This window comes from Aspergillus steynii (assembly GCF_002849105.1).
Source record: "Aspergillus steynii IBT 23096 chromosome Unknown P170scaffold_6, whole genome shotgun sequence".
Lineage (NCBI taxonomy): Eukaryota > Fungi > Ascomycota > Eurotiomycetes > Eurotiales > Aspergillaceae > Aspergillus > Aspergillus steynii.
Window position 1 is genome coordinate 3,331,053 of NW_020194403.1, and position 14,950 is coordinate 3,346,002.

At 40.1% G+C, this 14,950-nt stretch overlaps 4 protein-coding genes across 4 annotated transcripts; 2 read left to right on the forward strand and 2 right to left on the reverse strand.

Annotated features, from left to right (window-relative positions):
* The first annotated feature begins 459 nt into the window (after positions 1-459).
* On the forward strand, positions 460-2,261 carry P170DRAFT_389027 (MIP/aquaporin family protein). Its single transcript, XM_024845857.1, has one exon. It carries the CDS (start codon positions 547-549, stop codon positions 2,011-2,013), a length of 1,467 nt encoding a protein of 488 aa, XP_024702754.1. The 5' UTR covers positions 460-546; the 3' UTR covers positions 2,014-2,261.
* A 59-nt stretch (positions 2,262-2,320) lies between these two features.
* On the reverse strand, positions 2,321-4,104 carry P170DRAFT_478302 (Zn(II)2Cys6 transcription factor; the record flags this gene model as incomplete). The annotated part of the gene is made up of 5 exons (XM_024853551.1): positions 2,321-2,361; positions 2,414-3,120; positions 3,174-3,898; positions 3,949-3,994; positions 4,055-4,104. The coding sequence occupies 5 exons, from the start codon at positions 4,102-4,104 to the stop codon at positions 2,321-2,323; spliced, it is 1,569 nt and encodes a 522-aa protein (XP_024702755.1).
* A 176-nt stretch (positions 4,105-4,280) lies between these two features.
* On the reverse strand, positions 4,281-6,283 carry P170DRAFT_439109 (PP2C family serine/threonine-protein phosphatase). Its single transcript, XM_024849764.1, has one exon. It carries the CDS (start codon positions 5,941-5,943, stop codon positions 4,444-4,446), a length of 1,500 nt encoding a protein of 499 aa, XP_024702756.1. The 5' UTR covers positions 5,944-6,283; the 3' UTR covers positions 4,281-4,443.
* Positions 6,284-6,312: 29 nt separating this feature from the next.
* P170DRAFT_439110 (uncharacterized protein) lies at positions 6,313-8,022 on the forward strand. Its single transcript, XM_024849765.1, has 5 exons — positions 6,313-6,446; positions 6,504-6,912; positions 6,966-7,127; positions 7,201-7,362; positions 7,425-8,022. Exons 1-5 carry the CDS (start codon positions 6,404-6,406, stop codon positions 7,789-7,791), a joined length of 1,143 nt encoding a protein of 380 aa, XP_024702757.1. The 5' UTR covers positions 6,313-6,403; the 3' UTR covers positions 7,792-8,022.
* The last annotated feature ends 6,928 nt before the right edge of the window (positions 8,023-14,950 follow it).

Here is a 14,950-nt window from a genome sequence, read left to right on the forward strand (position 1 = left end):
AAGCTCGACTATCGGACGATTTAACGCAGAAGCAGCGAGTCTCCACCGGGTGAGCCCGCGGTTCCTACTTGCTGAGATTGCTAGTTTGACCCTTGGAAGTTCACGCGATGAGGCGGGGTTAGTTGATCTTTGGGTGTGTTGGTCTTTTAATCGCTCTGTTTCTCACGGCTGAAAAGTGGGATCTTTCTCTCTAATGTCGACATAACCAGGGGTTTGAATATTCTCGAGAAGCGCAACATAAAGCAAGTATTTATATGATGGCAGACGAAGATGCAGGTCGTCCAAGGGCTAGGGTAAGTCACTCGTACGCCTGTTCTCAGGGGCCTTGTGCATACTGAATGATTGTCATAGTCCGCCGCCGCCAGAGAAACCCCAGTCTCTCCGCCTGGTGATCGACTTATCTCTCCCACAGGAAGAGGCTCAGCATGGGATGAGTCTCGGTCAAGACGCCGAAGTGGAAGTGGAGTCCCTAGTATAGGTAGCCGAGTCTCTCTAGCGGACCGACTGCAACCATTCACCCTGGCCGGAACGGAAGAGACGCCACAGATGCGCCACGCCCACGAGCCGTTTGTCCAGCCTGGGTATGCAGAATTGAATCCTGAGTATGACCAAGGAGTCAACGCCAAACCGGTGTGGAGTCTAGCAAAGCCGTTACCGCGCGTCGTGAGACCTGGCATGGTGCCCACGATGGACGAGCTTCGTCAGGCCCATCGTCAGGCTCCGTGGCCGGCTGCTCGCTCGCATCGAGCCGGTCTCGACGTTGATCCCGATGAATTGACCAAGGGCCGCATTCTGCCCACGTCGAACCCGCTGAAAATCGCGGCCCAGGTCGAGGATGCGCGCCTCCAGCGCGAGGCTAACTTGGCCAACAAGATCCTGCGCGGTGATACGGCGTCGCTGTCATCGTCCTCTCGGCGTTTCAGGCGTGCGTCAACCTGGGCTTTGCCTCCAGAACGCCTCGCCACAGTGCCAGAAGGGGACACGCCGCCCGAGGAAGGGGTTGATCGACCTTCTGAAGGGCTCCAGGAGACTGATCCCCTCCTGGTGGACGAACCGGACGAGTTAGACTTCACGACACTGGAGAAGTCCGGCGACTTACAACCTTTGATAGAAGAGCTGGTCGACGAGGAAGTGCACAACCATCACACCACCTGGTCCGTTGTCCGTACTCACTATCGCGAAGCGTTGGCTGAGGGACTCTCAGTCTACGTCCAGCTCACGCTAGGCTTTGGCGCCGATCTCGCTGTCACCCTGGCCAATGCAGGCAACCCCAACACCACCGCGTGGGCTTGGGGTTTCGCCACCATGCTGGCGATCTACATCTCGGGTGGTGTGTCTGGAGCTCATCTCAACCCGGTTATCACCCTCGTACTGTGGTTCTACCGCGGCTTTCCCACGCGCAAGATCCCCGGCTACTTCGCGGCTCAGTTCTTGGGGGCCCTCTTTGCAGCCATGACTGCATATTCTCTGTACTATCCGTCCATCCAACTATACCTCGACACGAGCGCCGACGGAGGCATCCTGAACAGTTTCGTCACAGGCCCCCGAGCCCCATGGATCGGAGCCCCGACTGCCTTCTTCACTGAATTTGTGGGCACAGCATTCCTAACGATCGCAGTGCTCGCTCTCGGCGACGACCAGAATGCCCCGCCTGGTGCCGGAATGAATGCGCTCATTCTGGGTCTGGTCATCACCCTTCTGAGCATTACGTTTGCTGACCAGACTGGTGCCGCCTTCAATCCCAGTCGGGACCTGGGTCCACGTCTCGTTTTGCTAGGACTAGGATATGGGGCGGAGTTGTTTACTGACCCGTACTGGCTGTATGGGCCGTGGCTGGGAGCACTGTCTGGGGCGGCTACCGGTGCTTTTCTTTACGATTTGCTGGTGTTCACCGGTGGAGAATCGCCCGTCAACTACCCGATAGAGCGAGCGCAGAGAGCACTACGCAAAACCGCACTGTCAGGGCGCAGGGACCGTGGCCGTAGGTCAAGTGTTCCAGAGGAGGCGCTATAGCCCGGAGTTGAAAATATCGGCTTTCCTGTTGAATGGTAGGCCTTAGTGTGCTTTTCTTATTTCTGTCACTTACTTGTGATGAATAAGGTCTTGGGATAACATCCCGGAAGCTTTCTATTCCCCAGCGCCTTCCCGGGTATTATCCTACAATTTGGCAAATGTTGGTTGGGAATGAGCTTCATGGATTTAAACTTGGATGAGTCTTCAATGTAATGTATCATCAGTGATCAATTGATGGTATAGTCCGCGATATAGTAAGGAAATGAATGAAGTTTTTCATAGGTCAGGTATCGATGAGTCAGTCGACTCAGGACATCTCTTCCTCCTGGAGCAGCTTGAGGTAGTCATCTACAAATAATTAGCCTCACGTGAGTTACTCGTCAAGCACGTTGCAACTTACCCACAACTTTCCAACGTGGTTGCAGTGCCATCAAACCCTGCAGGATAACACCCAGTCGGGTCTTTTGTTCAGGATCCTGAAACTCTCGCACAACCCACGCGCATTGTGATGCGGCTAGGTATAGGAAATGGCAGACAAGCGGGCTCGTGGAAGCTATTTCTCTATCATCAAGCGATGATATGTACTCTCCTAAGACGCAGCTACAGTTAATCATTTCCTCGATGCTGTTGAGCGAGGCCTCTTGCATTGCAGTCTCCTCTGGAAGACGCGGTCCGTTGTCCGTAGGGTAGTATTCATTGCAGCCATACATGTTAGCTAATATAAGGCGGGCGGAGCCACATAATGCGATGGCTGTAAGACGGCTTTCACTGATGTTTGTGTCGCTCCGTGTAAACTCTCGATATGTGTGTGTAGTTAGATCGGTGATAATGTGATGTAGTTGTTGGCCCTCCATCAGTTGGGACCGGTGGTCTGCTCCCGCCTTGGTTCGGTTCCGGTGCTCGAGCAGTCGGCCTGTGGTGTGGGCTGCTTGGCAGATATTGGCGTATAACCCAATGTTTGATTCTTCGGAGAGGGATGCGACGAGTAAAGGCTCGTTGATTCCAATCTGACCGTGCTTCCATCGATCTTCGGTGCATGGTAGGAGGTCGCCGTTGTTTGGGTTTGGTGCGGCGAGCGGGATGTTCTGAATACCCAAGTTGACATATCTGTATCGCTTAGATCGGCATTGAGTGGGCTCACACATAAATGGGATACCTACCGATCCAAGATGACTACCGCCCACCATGCGCGGCGCTCCTCCTCTCGCAGCGTCCAGGTGTTGGGTGACTTGAAAAACTGGGGGGCGTTTTTCCTATCGTGGAAACCCAGTATCAGGCCTAACCTGGCAGCACGACCGATACTCGTGAATGCTGGCGGGTATATCCCATGGCCTGCTTCATATATGGAGATGAGAATAGTGGACTGTAGCAGCTCAAGGCATATCATTCCAAATCTCTCCAGGGTCCCAGACAGTTCGACGGCTTTTTGGTAAATCGACGAGCACAAGGCCTCGTCTTGATCCAGAGGAGTCGTCGCCACAAGCTTCATGGACAGCAGCAACAGGGTTAGTCTCAGGTCTCCTTCTGGGCCGCTGTTCTGCAGCCGTGCCGCCATTCGTTTCTCGCTGAGGAATGGGAACCAAGCCTGTATTGAAGAAAAGTAGGCATCACAAATCGATTGGTAATCCTCGACGTAAACCAGACAGTCTATCATGGATGGAGGTACGGTGCATCTCGGCGCGCTAGAATACCCTGCTGCCTGATGAGAATCCGAGTCCAAAAAGTACCTTGTCGGCAGTTGGATCAATCGTGGGATGGTAGAAATTGGCTGCGCCGAGCCTAAGTCGGCTTGGCCTGCACTTGAAGTGTCTGCTTGCACCGGCTCGATATTCGATGCTTGATTGTTCGTCGCGGCATAGTCACATATTTTATTTAAACGTAGGCACTGAATGCATAGTCAGTGGATAGCCTCGGGGATGGGAAATGCACGCCCACCAAGGAGCAAACCGGCAGCTCACGCGTGCATTTCCGCTTCAGAGTCCTACGGGGAAGGCTGGTTAGAATGATCGCACAGACAATAGATAAGCCTCGACACAAGTACCTGCATGGTAAGCAAGCATAAGTGGCGCATGGAGCATTGGAGGCCGACATGGTTCGCAGCATTTCAGGAGTTGTGGACAGTCAGCCTGTTTGCTTGTTTTGCTTCGTCCGTTTTCGGCCGGGTTGGTCGGTCTCGGCCGCCGTACTGCCAGTGGGCCTGAGTGCCTGAGTGCCTGAGACATTTGCCCCATGTGTAGGGAATGATTTTCGACCCACTTGAACATATTCATCGACCTCAGATTGAAGTTCGTTCGCTTCTTGGTCCCTCGAGGGGTCCTGTTCTACGATGTCTTCGGCGAGCTCTCTAGCAGCATTGTGACACGAGCGGTTTCCTGCAACATAATTTCAGGGCCTTCGTAATAGAGCATGTGCCGACACCTATACTGCTACCTATAGTTTCGACGGCATTCTACTTTCTAGATCTGGGACATTGAAGAAAACCACCTGCACGGTCGAATCGTCCCGTAGACGGCGAGAGAAGGGAGGGCCGAGGGCAAGCCGACCGGCGATTAACTCGTGATGATTTCCACCAAGGGAATTGCGCACTAGATGCACAGCAGCATTATCATCTTGGACGGTTGTTCTCCCCGCCACAAATTTCCAACTGACTCCTTTCCAGAATTGGCCAAAGTCGAATGGTTCGTGTGTTGGCTCTCGGGTGCTATTTCCATCAGCGGCCGATCTCGATTCTAACCATCTACCTACCAAGTCGACTGCCTGCTGGTTGGAGAGAAAATCCCATAAGCCATCTGTTGCCATGATCAAGAATGAAGGTATGTCAGGGTTAATCTTGGTGCTCGTGACAACCGGCTCAGCTGTCAGATATGGTGGCGTTTGGATAGCATATCTTGGTGTTAGGGGCGAGGGTCCATAAAACCTTCGCTGCACGTCCTTTTGAAATTCCAAAGGCCACTTCCACTGACAATCACCAAATGCTCGCGAGACCGCCAGTCCTAAAACCCGACCATCTTTCACTATCTCTTCTTCACCAGGGTGCTCCTTGCGGAGCCTGGAAACCTCTTCTTGGTTTCTGCCGGTCTGATCCACAGACAATGCCACTGCCTCCCATCTGCCGTCCGAGTCTTTCTGTCCGAGCACCGCTCGCGAATCACCGGTACACGCGACATGCAATGTGCTTGTACTGGAGTCATACATGGATAGCAAAGCACATGAACCGGCATAAGCGGGTGCCAGCTTTTTGATTTTCTCCTGCAATGGAATCCGACTTTCTGCCGTGCTCAAGGCCGTTTTGACAATGGAGTCATCCAGGCTCACAAACCCTTTGACTATAGCATGGTGTACTAACTCGTCAGGTAAGGATTTCCCGCTTGAGAACGGCTTTTGTTGACTCAAACTGTGCCGGACAAAAGGCAGGAGCTGCTGTCTCAGCAATTCTGCTGTCTGCCAGCCTGAATGGCCGTCGAAAATTGCCCAAGCCATCCACTGGTTGTCTTTGTTCCATGGCGAAGGAAATCTGCCGTGTATGAACTTGTCCTCGCACAGGCTATTGGAAGCCAACTGAGCGCCATCGTATCTACTGACCCCAGGAACGTTTCTGACAGCAAACGAATATGCCCCACGTGAGATAATACGCGTTACTTGGTCTTTAGAGGGACCTGGCTCAACGCCCTCATGCTCGGTTGGAGGCCCCTCAAGACGTGGGGGGTCATCATCGCAGGCCGCACTGTGACCGGTCGCATCCGCGCTCGTAGTTGCCAACCACCACAGGCCTGGTGTACTGAACAGGGTGGCAAGAGCGATGTACTTTGTCGACCTAAAGGGTGAGCTGGCGCGAGGACCTTTTGGTGCCCACGAGTACTTGGTCCGAGTCCGCAGGGTTGATGTTGTGGTAACGCGTAGACGCGTTCTGCCCATACCCAGTAACAGCATTTTGGCTGAGGTGCAACTGTGCCGCAAAAGACAGGCGGAGCAAGCAAAGTATGTGGAATTTACAGATATAATGTCAGATGATAAAAGAGGGGGGTGAACTAAATGGGGCCGTTTAGCTTGAACTGGGGAATCCGAGTGTTCGGCCAGTTATTTCCAGCAGAAGCTGCTGAGTCACCAACCATAGTCTCTCTTCCACCACCACCACCACCACGGTCGAGATGGTGTTTGCCAAGAAGAAAGGAGTCAGGAACGCTTAACTAGCTTGGCCCCAGTGTACCAATCAATGTTCGACGCCCCAGTCGGGCGCAAATTTGCACCCTGCACCTGAGCTACGCTGCATGGATATAAAATAGCCCTGTCCCCTATTTCCTTTTTGCACAGGATGCGTCCCGCCAGAGATCCAAGCCCCAACAGGTGATCGCCTTCGCTCCTTCTTGGTGCTATCGTCATAGCGCTGAAAATGCGGCTCTGGTTAGCTTTGGCGTTAGTGACCTTGTTGAATTGTACGAAAACCAGTGTACTCTTTGGAATCCAACATGCCTGTTAATGAGACACAATAGTTGCCGCCGGACAAGAGTGTCACCGAAATTTCACTATAACTCCCAACGACAACACCACCAAGCTCTTCCAGTCTTGCACCACCATTGTCGGGGATATCAACATCCGCACTAGTATTGATGGCGAGCTGTATCTTCGAGGAGTTTACAATGTCACTGGCAATATCGATTTTCGACCCGACTCCGACGCCAATACCGACTCTCGACCCGTTGTCCATTTTTTCATCGCACCCGACTTGTTCTACCTCGGCGGGTTAAATGTACACCAAGGCTTCTCGGTCTACGAGCTCTATTTGCGGGACCTTGAGACCGTTGGCAATATCTCGGTGTATGTGGATGAATACGCTCTCAATCTGGATCTTGGGTCGTTAGTTGAGGCAAATTCCATCAACATCAGTAGAGCACTTAGCACGTACGCTCAGCAGCCCAGTCGCACGCCCCACATTAGTGCTAATAGCCCTTCAGTGTAGATCTGGATGATCTGAAGACCGTCCATGGTGCCCTCACCATCGACTACCATGCAGCCAACGATAGCAGCAATGAGCCCACAAGCTCCAATTATGGAAGGATAGACTTCCCTTCGCTGGAGTCTGCGGGCTCTCTGAATCTGGCTGGCGCAACGAAGAAGTAAATACCGTCTCTCCCTCTCCGTTCAAGGTTCTTTCCTTGTCGACGTGCTAACACGACGCGCTTCTTATAGCATAACACTCCCTAGATTGACATCTGTCGGTCCTTCCCCTGGGTCAGGATCTGAATCCGGTTTGACTCTTCACATGGACAAACTGGAGAAGCCCATTAATCTGGATTTGCCCAGGCTTGGATCTGTGGAAGATCATTTGAAGCTATATGGGAATGTTAAAGAGTATGTTCTGTGCCATTTAACGACTACGATATCTACATGCTAATACCACACTCCATTATTAGAATCCACGCTCCAAGACTAACCAATTTCACCTCCATGAACATAACATCGACCACAAATCTAGACTGTGACTCATTCCTCTCTATAATAGAGCAATCATCGCAGTATCCCGATAATGGATCGTCGGTCACCTGTACATTTACCCCCTCCAAGGGTCTTAGTAAAGGAGCTAAGATCGCAATTGGTGTTGTTGTTCCTGTTGTTGTTATTGCGATCGTGGTGGGTATTTTACTTATGTGGATGAAGAAGAAGTCTAGGCGGGAGAGTCGAGCGAGGATGGGGTTGAGCAGGCTGGATCTGGCGGGGACAGAGAGGGAGGCGAGGTCGGCAACACCCCCGCCGCCTTATTCATCTCATGGGGCTAGATGATGGTCTTTTCGCCTGTTTATATCCTGCTCGTCAAACGGAATGTGACACAGTACGGCCAAGTCTCAGCACTGTGGTCTGTGGAGCGATAGGCGACCGTGTTGCCTAGTGGTGTCCTTGTTGTTGGATCTTAAACTTTCAGTACCAGACTCAATTTCGCCCAGGGTAGGATGACCATGATTCCTTCCGCCTTTGCGAGGCTCGGAAATCACCCAGCTCTACATTCCCGCCGACTACACCCTCAGCGCCTAGCTGAGTATATTCATATTACTTTCATTCTTCAGGTCTAATCTATTAACTAACTGTGCTCGGAAATAAACATCTCACTCCTACTGGTTCTAGAATGCCCGCCCTTTCGCCCCGAAATGTACATAATATGAGCGTGCTAGCAATGAAGTGTGTGTATTCCTATCTGCGAGGACAAGATATCCCTAGCTACAAAGAAGCCACTGTGGGCAGTACTAAGCTACATTAGGCAATAAAAGCAAGGAAGAAGTACTAAGTATAATTAATATCCCCTAACCCACTGGTGCAATCCCAACCTACGTAGGTTGGGATTGGGGTTAACCCACACCAAGCATTCTGATTGGCCACAATTCCCGAGGATAGGGGTAGGTTGGGATTGATTTAACTAATAAGTTAGAATTAAAAATAATAGTCTAAATTTTTATAAACTTTTAGATTATTTAGTCTATAAGATTATATATAAAGTAAGATTAAAAATAGTAAATTTTATTAAAGTAAAATTAGCACTAGATTAAGGTCTTATTTAACTAAATAAATATTATATTTATAATATATATTATTACTTTTATAATTTTTAATCTATTTTTTTTATACTTTTTATATTGTTTTCTTGTTTTATAATATATTTTTTGTTAGGGGTGGAGACCTTTGCCAGGTGTACCACGCCTTATTGCACAAGAAGGAATAACTAGTGTTTAGAAAGGGGGCTCGGGGACTCAGGGGTTTTATGTGTATTAATAAGTTATTAATAAATAATAAGGCTAACCAGCTAAGTACTATATATTTTAGGGATTTATGTTATAATATAACCCCCCCCTCTCCGGTCTCCCTACCCCACCGGGCCAAATGGGACGCACCCCCATCCCATCGGTGCGGGTCCGCAGCGGGCGCGCTGATTGGCCGGCCCAAACCCTACCCGGGGGTGCATCCCATATAACTTCGCAGGTGCATCTTATTTAGATTAACTAGCCTGATTAGGCTTGAAATTAAATAAGAAATAGATTAAATAATAAATTATAACTATGTAAATTTTAAAATAATTATTTATTAAAATAAGCTAAAAATAAGTATATAAAGTGCATGGGTTAAATCATTGATTTTTTATTAGGGTATACTAAGAAAATAGTAGAAAATAGATAACTGACTGTTTTACCTCTACCCTTCTAAGATCTTTTAAAACTAGTATCCCCTAAAGTACCCTCTAAAGCACCCTTTAGAAATAAGTATCCCCTTAAGTAAATATCCTCTTAAATAAGTATTCTCTTAAGTAAGTATTCTTTTAATAAAAATTTTTAATTTTTATTTTTATTTTATTTTTTTTATATATTTATATAGTTAAAATAAGATAAGAATAAAGTTATATTAAAAAATTATATATTTTAATAATTTATTTAATTTTAGCTATAGATTATATAATAATCTATATTAATTTATAATAAATTATTAAAAAATAAATATTTATATATTTTTTACTTTTACCTTATTTTCTTTATATATTTATATAATTAAAGTAAAATAAGAATAATATTATATTAATTAGGGTTACTTAATATTATCTGATTTATTAGAATTACCTGATCTTATCCTATAACTGAAATTATTTAAAATTTATTATAACTTTATTCTTACTTTATTGAACTTTTACTTCTACTACTAAATTATATAGAAAAAATAAGATAAAATTAAGCTTAATATAAGTAAAAAATAAAAAAGAAAAATTTTTAAAGAATTTCTTATTTTAGACTAATTTATTTTTTTAATTAGGAAATTATTAATTATTAGAATCTTATAAAAGTTAAAAAACATAATTTAATAAATTTTTTATTTAGGAAATTAAAAGTTTATTTTAATTATTATAATTAATCGCTTTATTCAGATAATTAATATAAAGGATCTAGAATATCTTGCTTATTTATTTTATAAGTTATAAAGTGAATATTACTACTTTAGTTATTCTAATATTATTTAAATAATTTTATTATAATTTATATATTAAATCTTAATTGTTCTGATTATTTTAATTATAAAATCTTGATTATTTAATTATTTAAATAATTAAATATTAATCTAATAATAATTTATAAGGTTGATCTTAAAGGCTTAGATTAATAATATAATTTATAAATAAAGGCTTAGAAGGATCTGATAATTTTATGTTTATAATATTTATTTAGGACTAGATTAAATTAGCCCTAATTTAATTATCTATAAATATACAGTTAATAATCTGTATTAATTTATTCTTTTTATTAAGTTAATTTACCCATTTAATTTATTTAATTAAATTTTATTTATTTATTTAATTAATTTTATCTATTTATATATATAGCGAATAATAGGACTTCTGGTTTATCTATTTTAGATCTAGATAGTCCAGGTGAACTATTTACTTTATCTAACTAATTAATTTTTTTTATTTTATTAAGCTATTTAAAATTTTTATTTAACTTATGTGATTTACTTATTTTATCTAATATATTATAATATAAATTTTTATATTTTAATAATTTAATTAAATCTAGTTATAGACTATATAAACTTTAGCTAGAGTTTATATAAATTTTATTTATAAATTAAAGTTATATAAAAAAAATAAGATTAAAATAAAATTATAATAAAATATTATATATTTTTAAAACTTTATTAACTTTAGTTATAAATTATATAAACTCCAGCTATAGACTATATAATAATATATAAATATTAAAGTTTATTATTAATTAAATTAAAATTTTTAAAAATTATTTAATAATAGCTAAAAACTATATACTAATTTATTAATATATTTAATCTTTATTTATTTAGTTATATTATATATATAGATATTGATAGAAATACTAGAAGAAAAGTATAAAAGTATATAAATTATATATAAAACTTTAATTTAAATACATAAAAAAGTAATATATATTATAATTAAATATATATTTATAAATAATATAATAATATTAGAGAAGATAAAAGAAATATATAAAAATAATTATAAAATATATAAATTAAAAAGATTATAAATATAAAATAAAAATATATAAAAAGAATTTAATAATATATAAGTAATAAAAAGTAGATTTAAAATATATATATAATAATATATATTAGAAATAGTTTAAAATAAATGATAATTAATAATATATATATATATATATATATTTAAATAAATATATAAACTAGAATTATAAAAGTTAAATAAAATATAAAAATATATTATTATAAAGTTTAATATATATAAAGTTATTTAAGACTTTATTTAAATATTAAAAAAAATAGAGTAATATATATATATAATATAAAATAATCAGATGAAAATGAAATATTAAAAAAAATAAATTTAGTTTTATATATATATATAAAGCTATTCCAGGGGCCGCGGGGCAGCGCACCTGCGCTACCATGGGGTGGGGCCGGGAGGGCGGCGCTTATTCGCCGGCCGCCCATGGGTTACCATCCGCTGGATCTTAACTTACCATCTATTACTTTTAACCCTCCCGGGGGTAGTATAAGCCCAGATTTTACTTATAAGTATTTTATTTATTTCTGAATCAGATCCTATAATCTTATTATAATTAGCCCCAGCTCGGGATCAGGAAAGCGGTTTTAAATTAATAAGTTATTTATAAAAAATTTATAAGGTGTAATCAGGAATTAGTTAGCTTAATCCCGCGCTGCGGTCACTATCAGACACTATTATATATATATATTTATATATATAGCTCTCTCCCTGTTATCCCTAAATCTTATATCTTTAAAATCTAGACTTATATAAAATTTTTACTGTCTAGAATTATATTCCTACTCTCTGCGCGGTAGTAAATCTCTTTTATTATTATTATTAATTTATAATATTATAGCTAACTAACTTTTTAAATAATTTTTATTACTATAAGTGCTTATTTACTAGCAGTATTAGTATAAAATATAGCCTGCAGAGGTAAAAAAATATCTTAAATAATAATATTAGTTAGATTATATTATTATTTAGCTAATCCTGTATAATATTTAATAATAGCCTAATCTTACTAAAGATCCGCAGGCGGTCTAGATTTCTTATTAGTTTAATAAGCTATTACTAATTCTACTTTATTATTTATAAGGACTACTATATTAATAGAAGCCTGTAACCTGCTAATATTTTATTTTTAATATAAAAATAATATAAATTTATTAGTAGTAGATTTACTAGTAGTTTTAATATCCTGCATAGGGCCTAGTGCCCTGATTATAGCAGGTGTAATAGGAGACTAAATTATAATAGTCCTATTAATTAATCTTTTATTAATAGCTATTCCCCTCACAAGCCAGCTTATATTATATCTATATCTAGTTCTCTAAGGGCTGATAGCCCCCGCCCCTGGCCCCGGACCAGGCTTAACAGGCCATAGACATAATAGTGTAGGCCTGGGAGCAGGCGGAGGTGGTATACGCGGAAGCCTTAATTAAGCTAGTATAGATCTATAATACTAATCTATAGTTACGTATAATTTAATAAACTAAGTATCTCGCGAAAATCCCCGCGGCGGACTTATTATATAATATTAAGGCGCCCGATCCCGCGGCAGAAGACCTAATTAAATAAGGAATATAAATATTATTTTATATAATAGACTAGTTGGCCCAGAAAAGCTAATAAATAATATAATATTATAGATAGGCAATCTATATAAAAGCTATATATATATAAGCAGACGAGCTATTATATTATTTTTTACTTATATATATAGATACGGCTAGCGTGCAGAAATATATATAGCTATAATAATAGATATTAGATTTTTTTATGTATATCTAACACCCGCACGAGGGGTAGGCCAGCCTCCCTTACTAGTTTACCGCGCGATAGCAGGCCTAATAGGAACAGTTATAGTAGCTAGTTAAGTACTCCCTTAAACTATAGCTGGAGCTATAAAAAATTAATAAAATATTATAATTATAATTATTAGAGTAATAAAAGTAGATATACTTAAAGTTTTATATTAAGTTATTAAACTAGTGTTATTACAGCTATAAGTATAAGAGCATACTAGTTTATACTATAATAGTATTAGGCCGCGGGATAGAAGACTAGCGGGACTCTAAGAGTTATTCTCTGATCTTTTCACGGGTATTTAAACTAGCGTGTTTTTTTATAATAAAGAAGGTACTGTGGCTAGACCCCGCGGCACTATAGATAATATAAATATAACAGGATTAATAAATAGGGGCCCTGTAGATACTATAAAGCGCGGATAATAAGCTAAAGATATTAAAAAATAAAAAATATACTAGTAGGGATAGTCTGGTCTCTAGTAGTTTAATAGCTAATAACCTGGTCTTTAATAGTATAGGCTGTAGTACCCCTGCTCCTCCGGAATAAAGTAGGCCTAATAACTAAAATAATAACTTATCTAACATGGGCTTTAGTATTTTAATCTATCTAATATATAGCAGCCCTAGTAACTCCGGTCTAATTAGTAATTATCCCCCCTGTATACTAGTTAACTAGCGGCCGGCTGTAATTTTAGTTATTTTATTTAATATAAACCTTAGTATCCCACAAAGTGGCCCCGGTAGCTCTAATATATTTAATAATAATTAAAGCAGCTAGGGCCTACCCGCGAGCTATATATTTTAGGGCCAGTTAAAATAAATAATATAATAATTTATAATACACAGTAGTTATAGCCCTGTGTAAACTCTATTTAATTAGCATATTTATAGGCTGCAGATCTATTATAATATTATTATCCTAGGCTATATTATATAGCAGGGGGCTAATAAATTATTATATAAAAAATTATAATTTATTATAAAAGACTTCCGGGATTTTATTTATAAACTAGCTAGGATAACCCAGGATTTACTAGATTAGCTTTTATTAAGCTCTCTAAAGTAGCTAGTATTTATTATTTTATAAAACTAATTTTATAATAATTTTATATAACTAAAACCTGGCTAAAGCTTTCTGTGTGATAATTAAATAATATAGCTGGTAAAAGGCCACTAGTAGTTAATTAACTATATATAGGCTAAGCCGGCACTACAGGCGTAGTTTATCCGGACCTACTATTATTATTCTTTTAAACTCCGCGCCTACTTCTAGTAAATAATTAAATTTAAAGAGAAGCTTACAATACTAATCTATATATATAAAAACTAGCCAGCCCGGGCACCTGAGCTGCTTAGTATCTAATATATAAATATTAAAACTAATATATAACAGAATATATATATTAACAACAGGCTGGTAATATTAGTTACTATTTATTATAAGAGATTTTATATAAGTAATAATACTAAAATTATTTACTAATATATACCGCGGGAAATAAGCAAGTTAATTATTTATTATTTTTAACTAATATAATTATTTATAAAATAATTTAACACCTGGCTTAAGTAACAGGCCCCTATATCCCGCGAGCCTCTAATTATATATTAATAAATATTCCTCTAGGGCCCCAACCCAGGTATTTAGCGCGTCTAATCCTCAGAATAATTCCGCGAGATACTAAAATAAAAAATATAGCAGTAGCTTAGGCAGCTAGTTCACACGATTACTTACTAAAATATTACTATTAGGATTAGCTGGTAGTTCTTACAGGCTAGCAGCTAATTCCTGCAGAACCAGAAAAAGCACGCGGAGCAGAAATATATAATTATAAAAATAAAAATACGGACTAGTGATTTTAATAATAAAATAACTATAAATAATAAGTAGTAACAGGGCCATATTACAGACTTATAGGTAATCTATTCCTTATATATAGCTAAAATAATCTACGGCCGCGCCTAATAAAGCAGGCTAGGGTTTACATTAGGGTTTACATTAGGGTTACATTAGGGTTTACATTAGGGTTTACATTAGGGTTTACATTAGGGTTTACATTAGGGTTTACATTAGGGTTTACATTAGGGTTTACATTAGGGTTTACATTAGGGT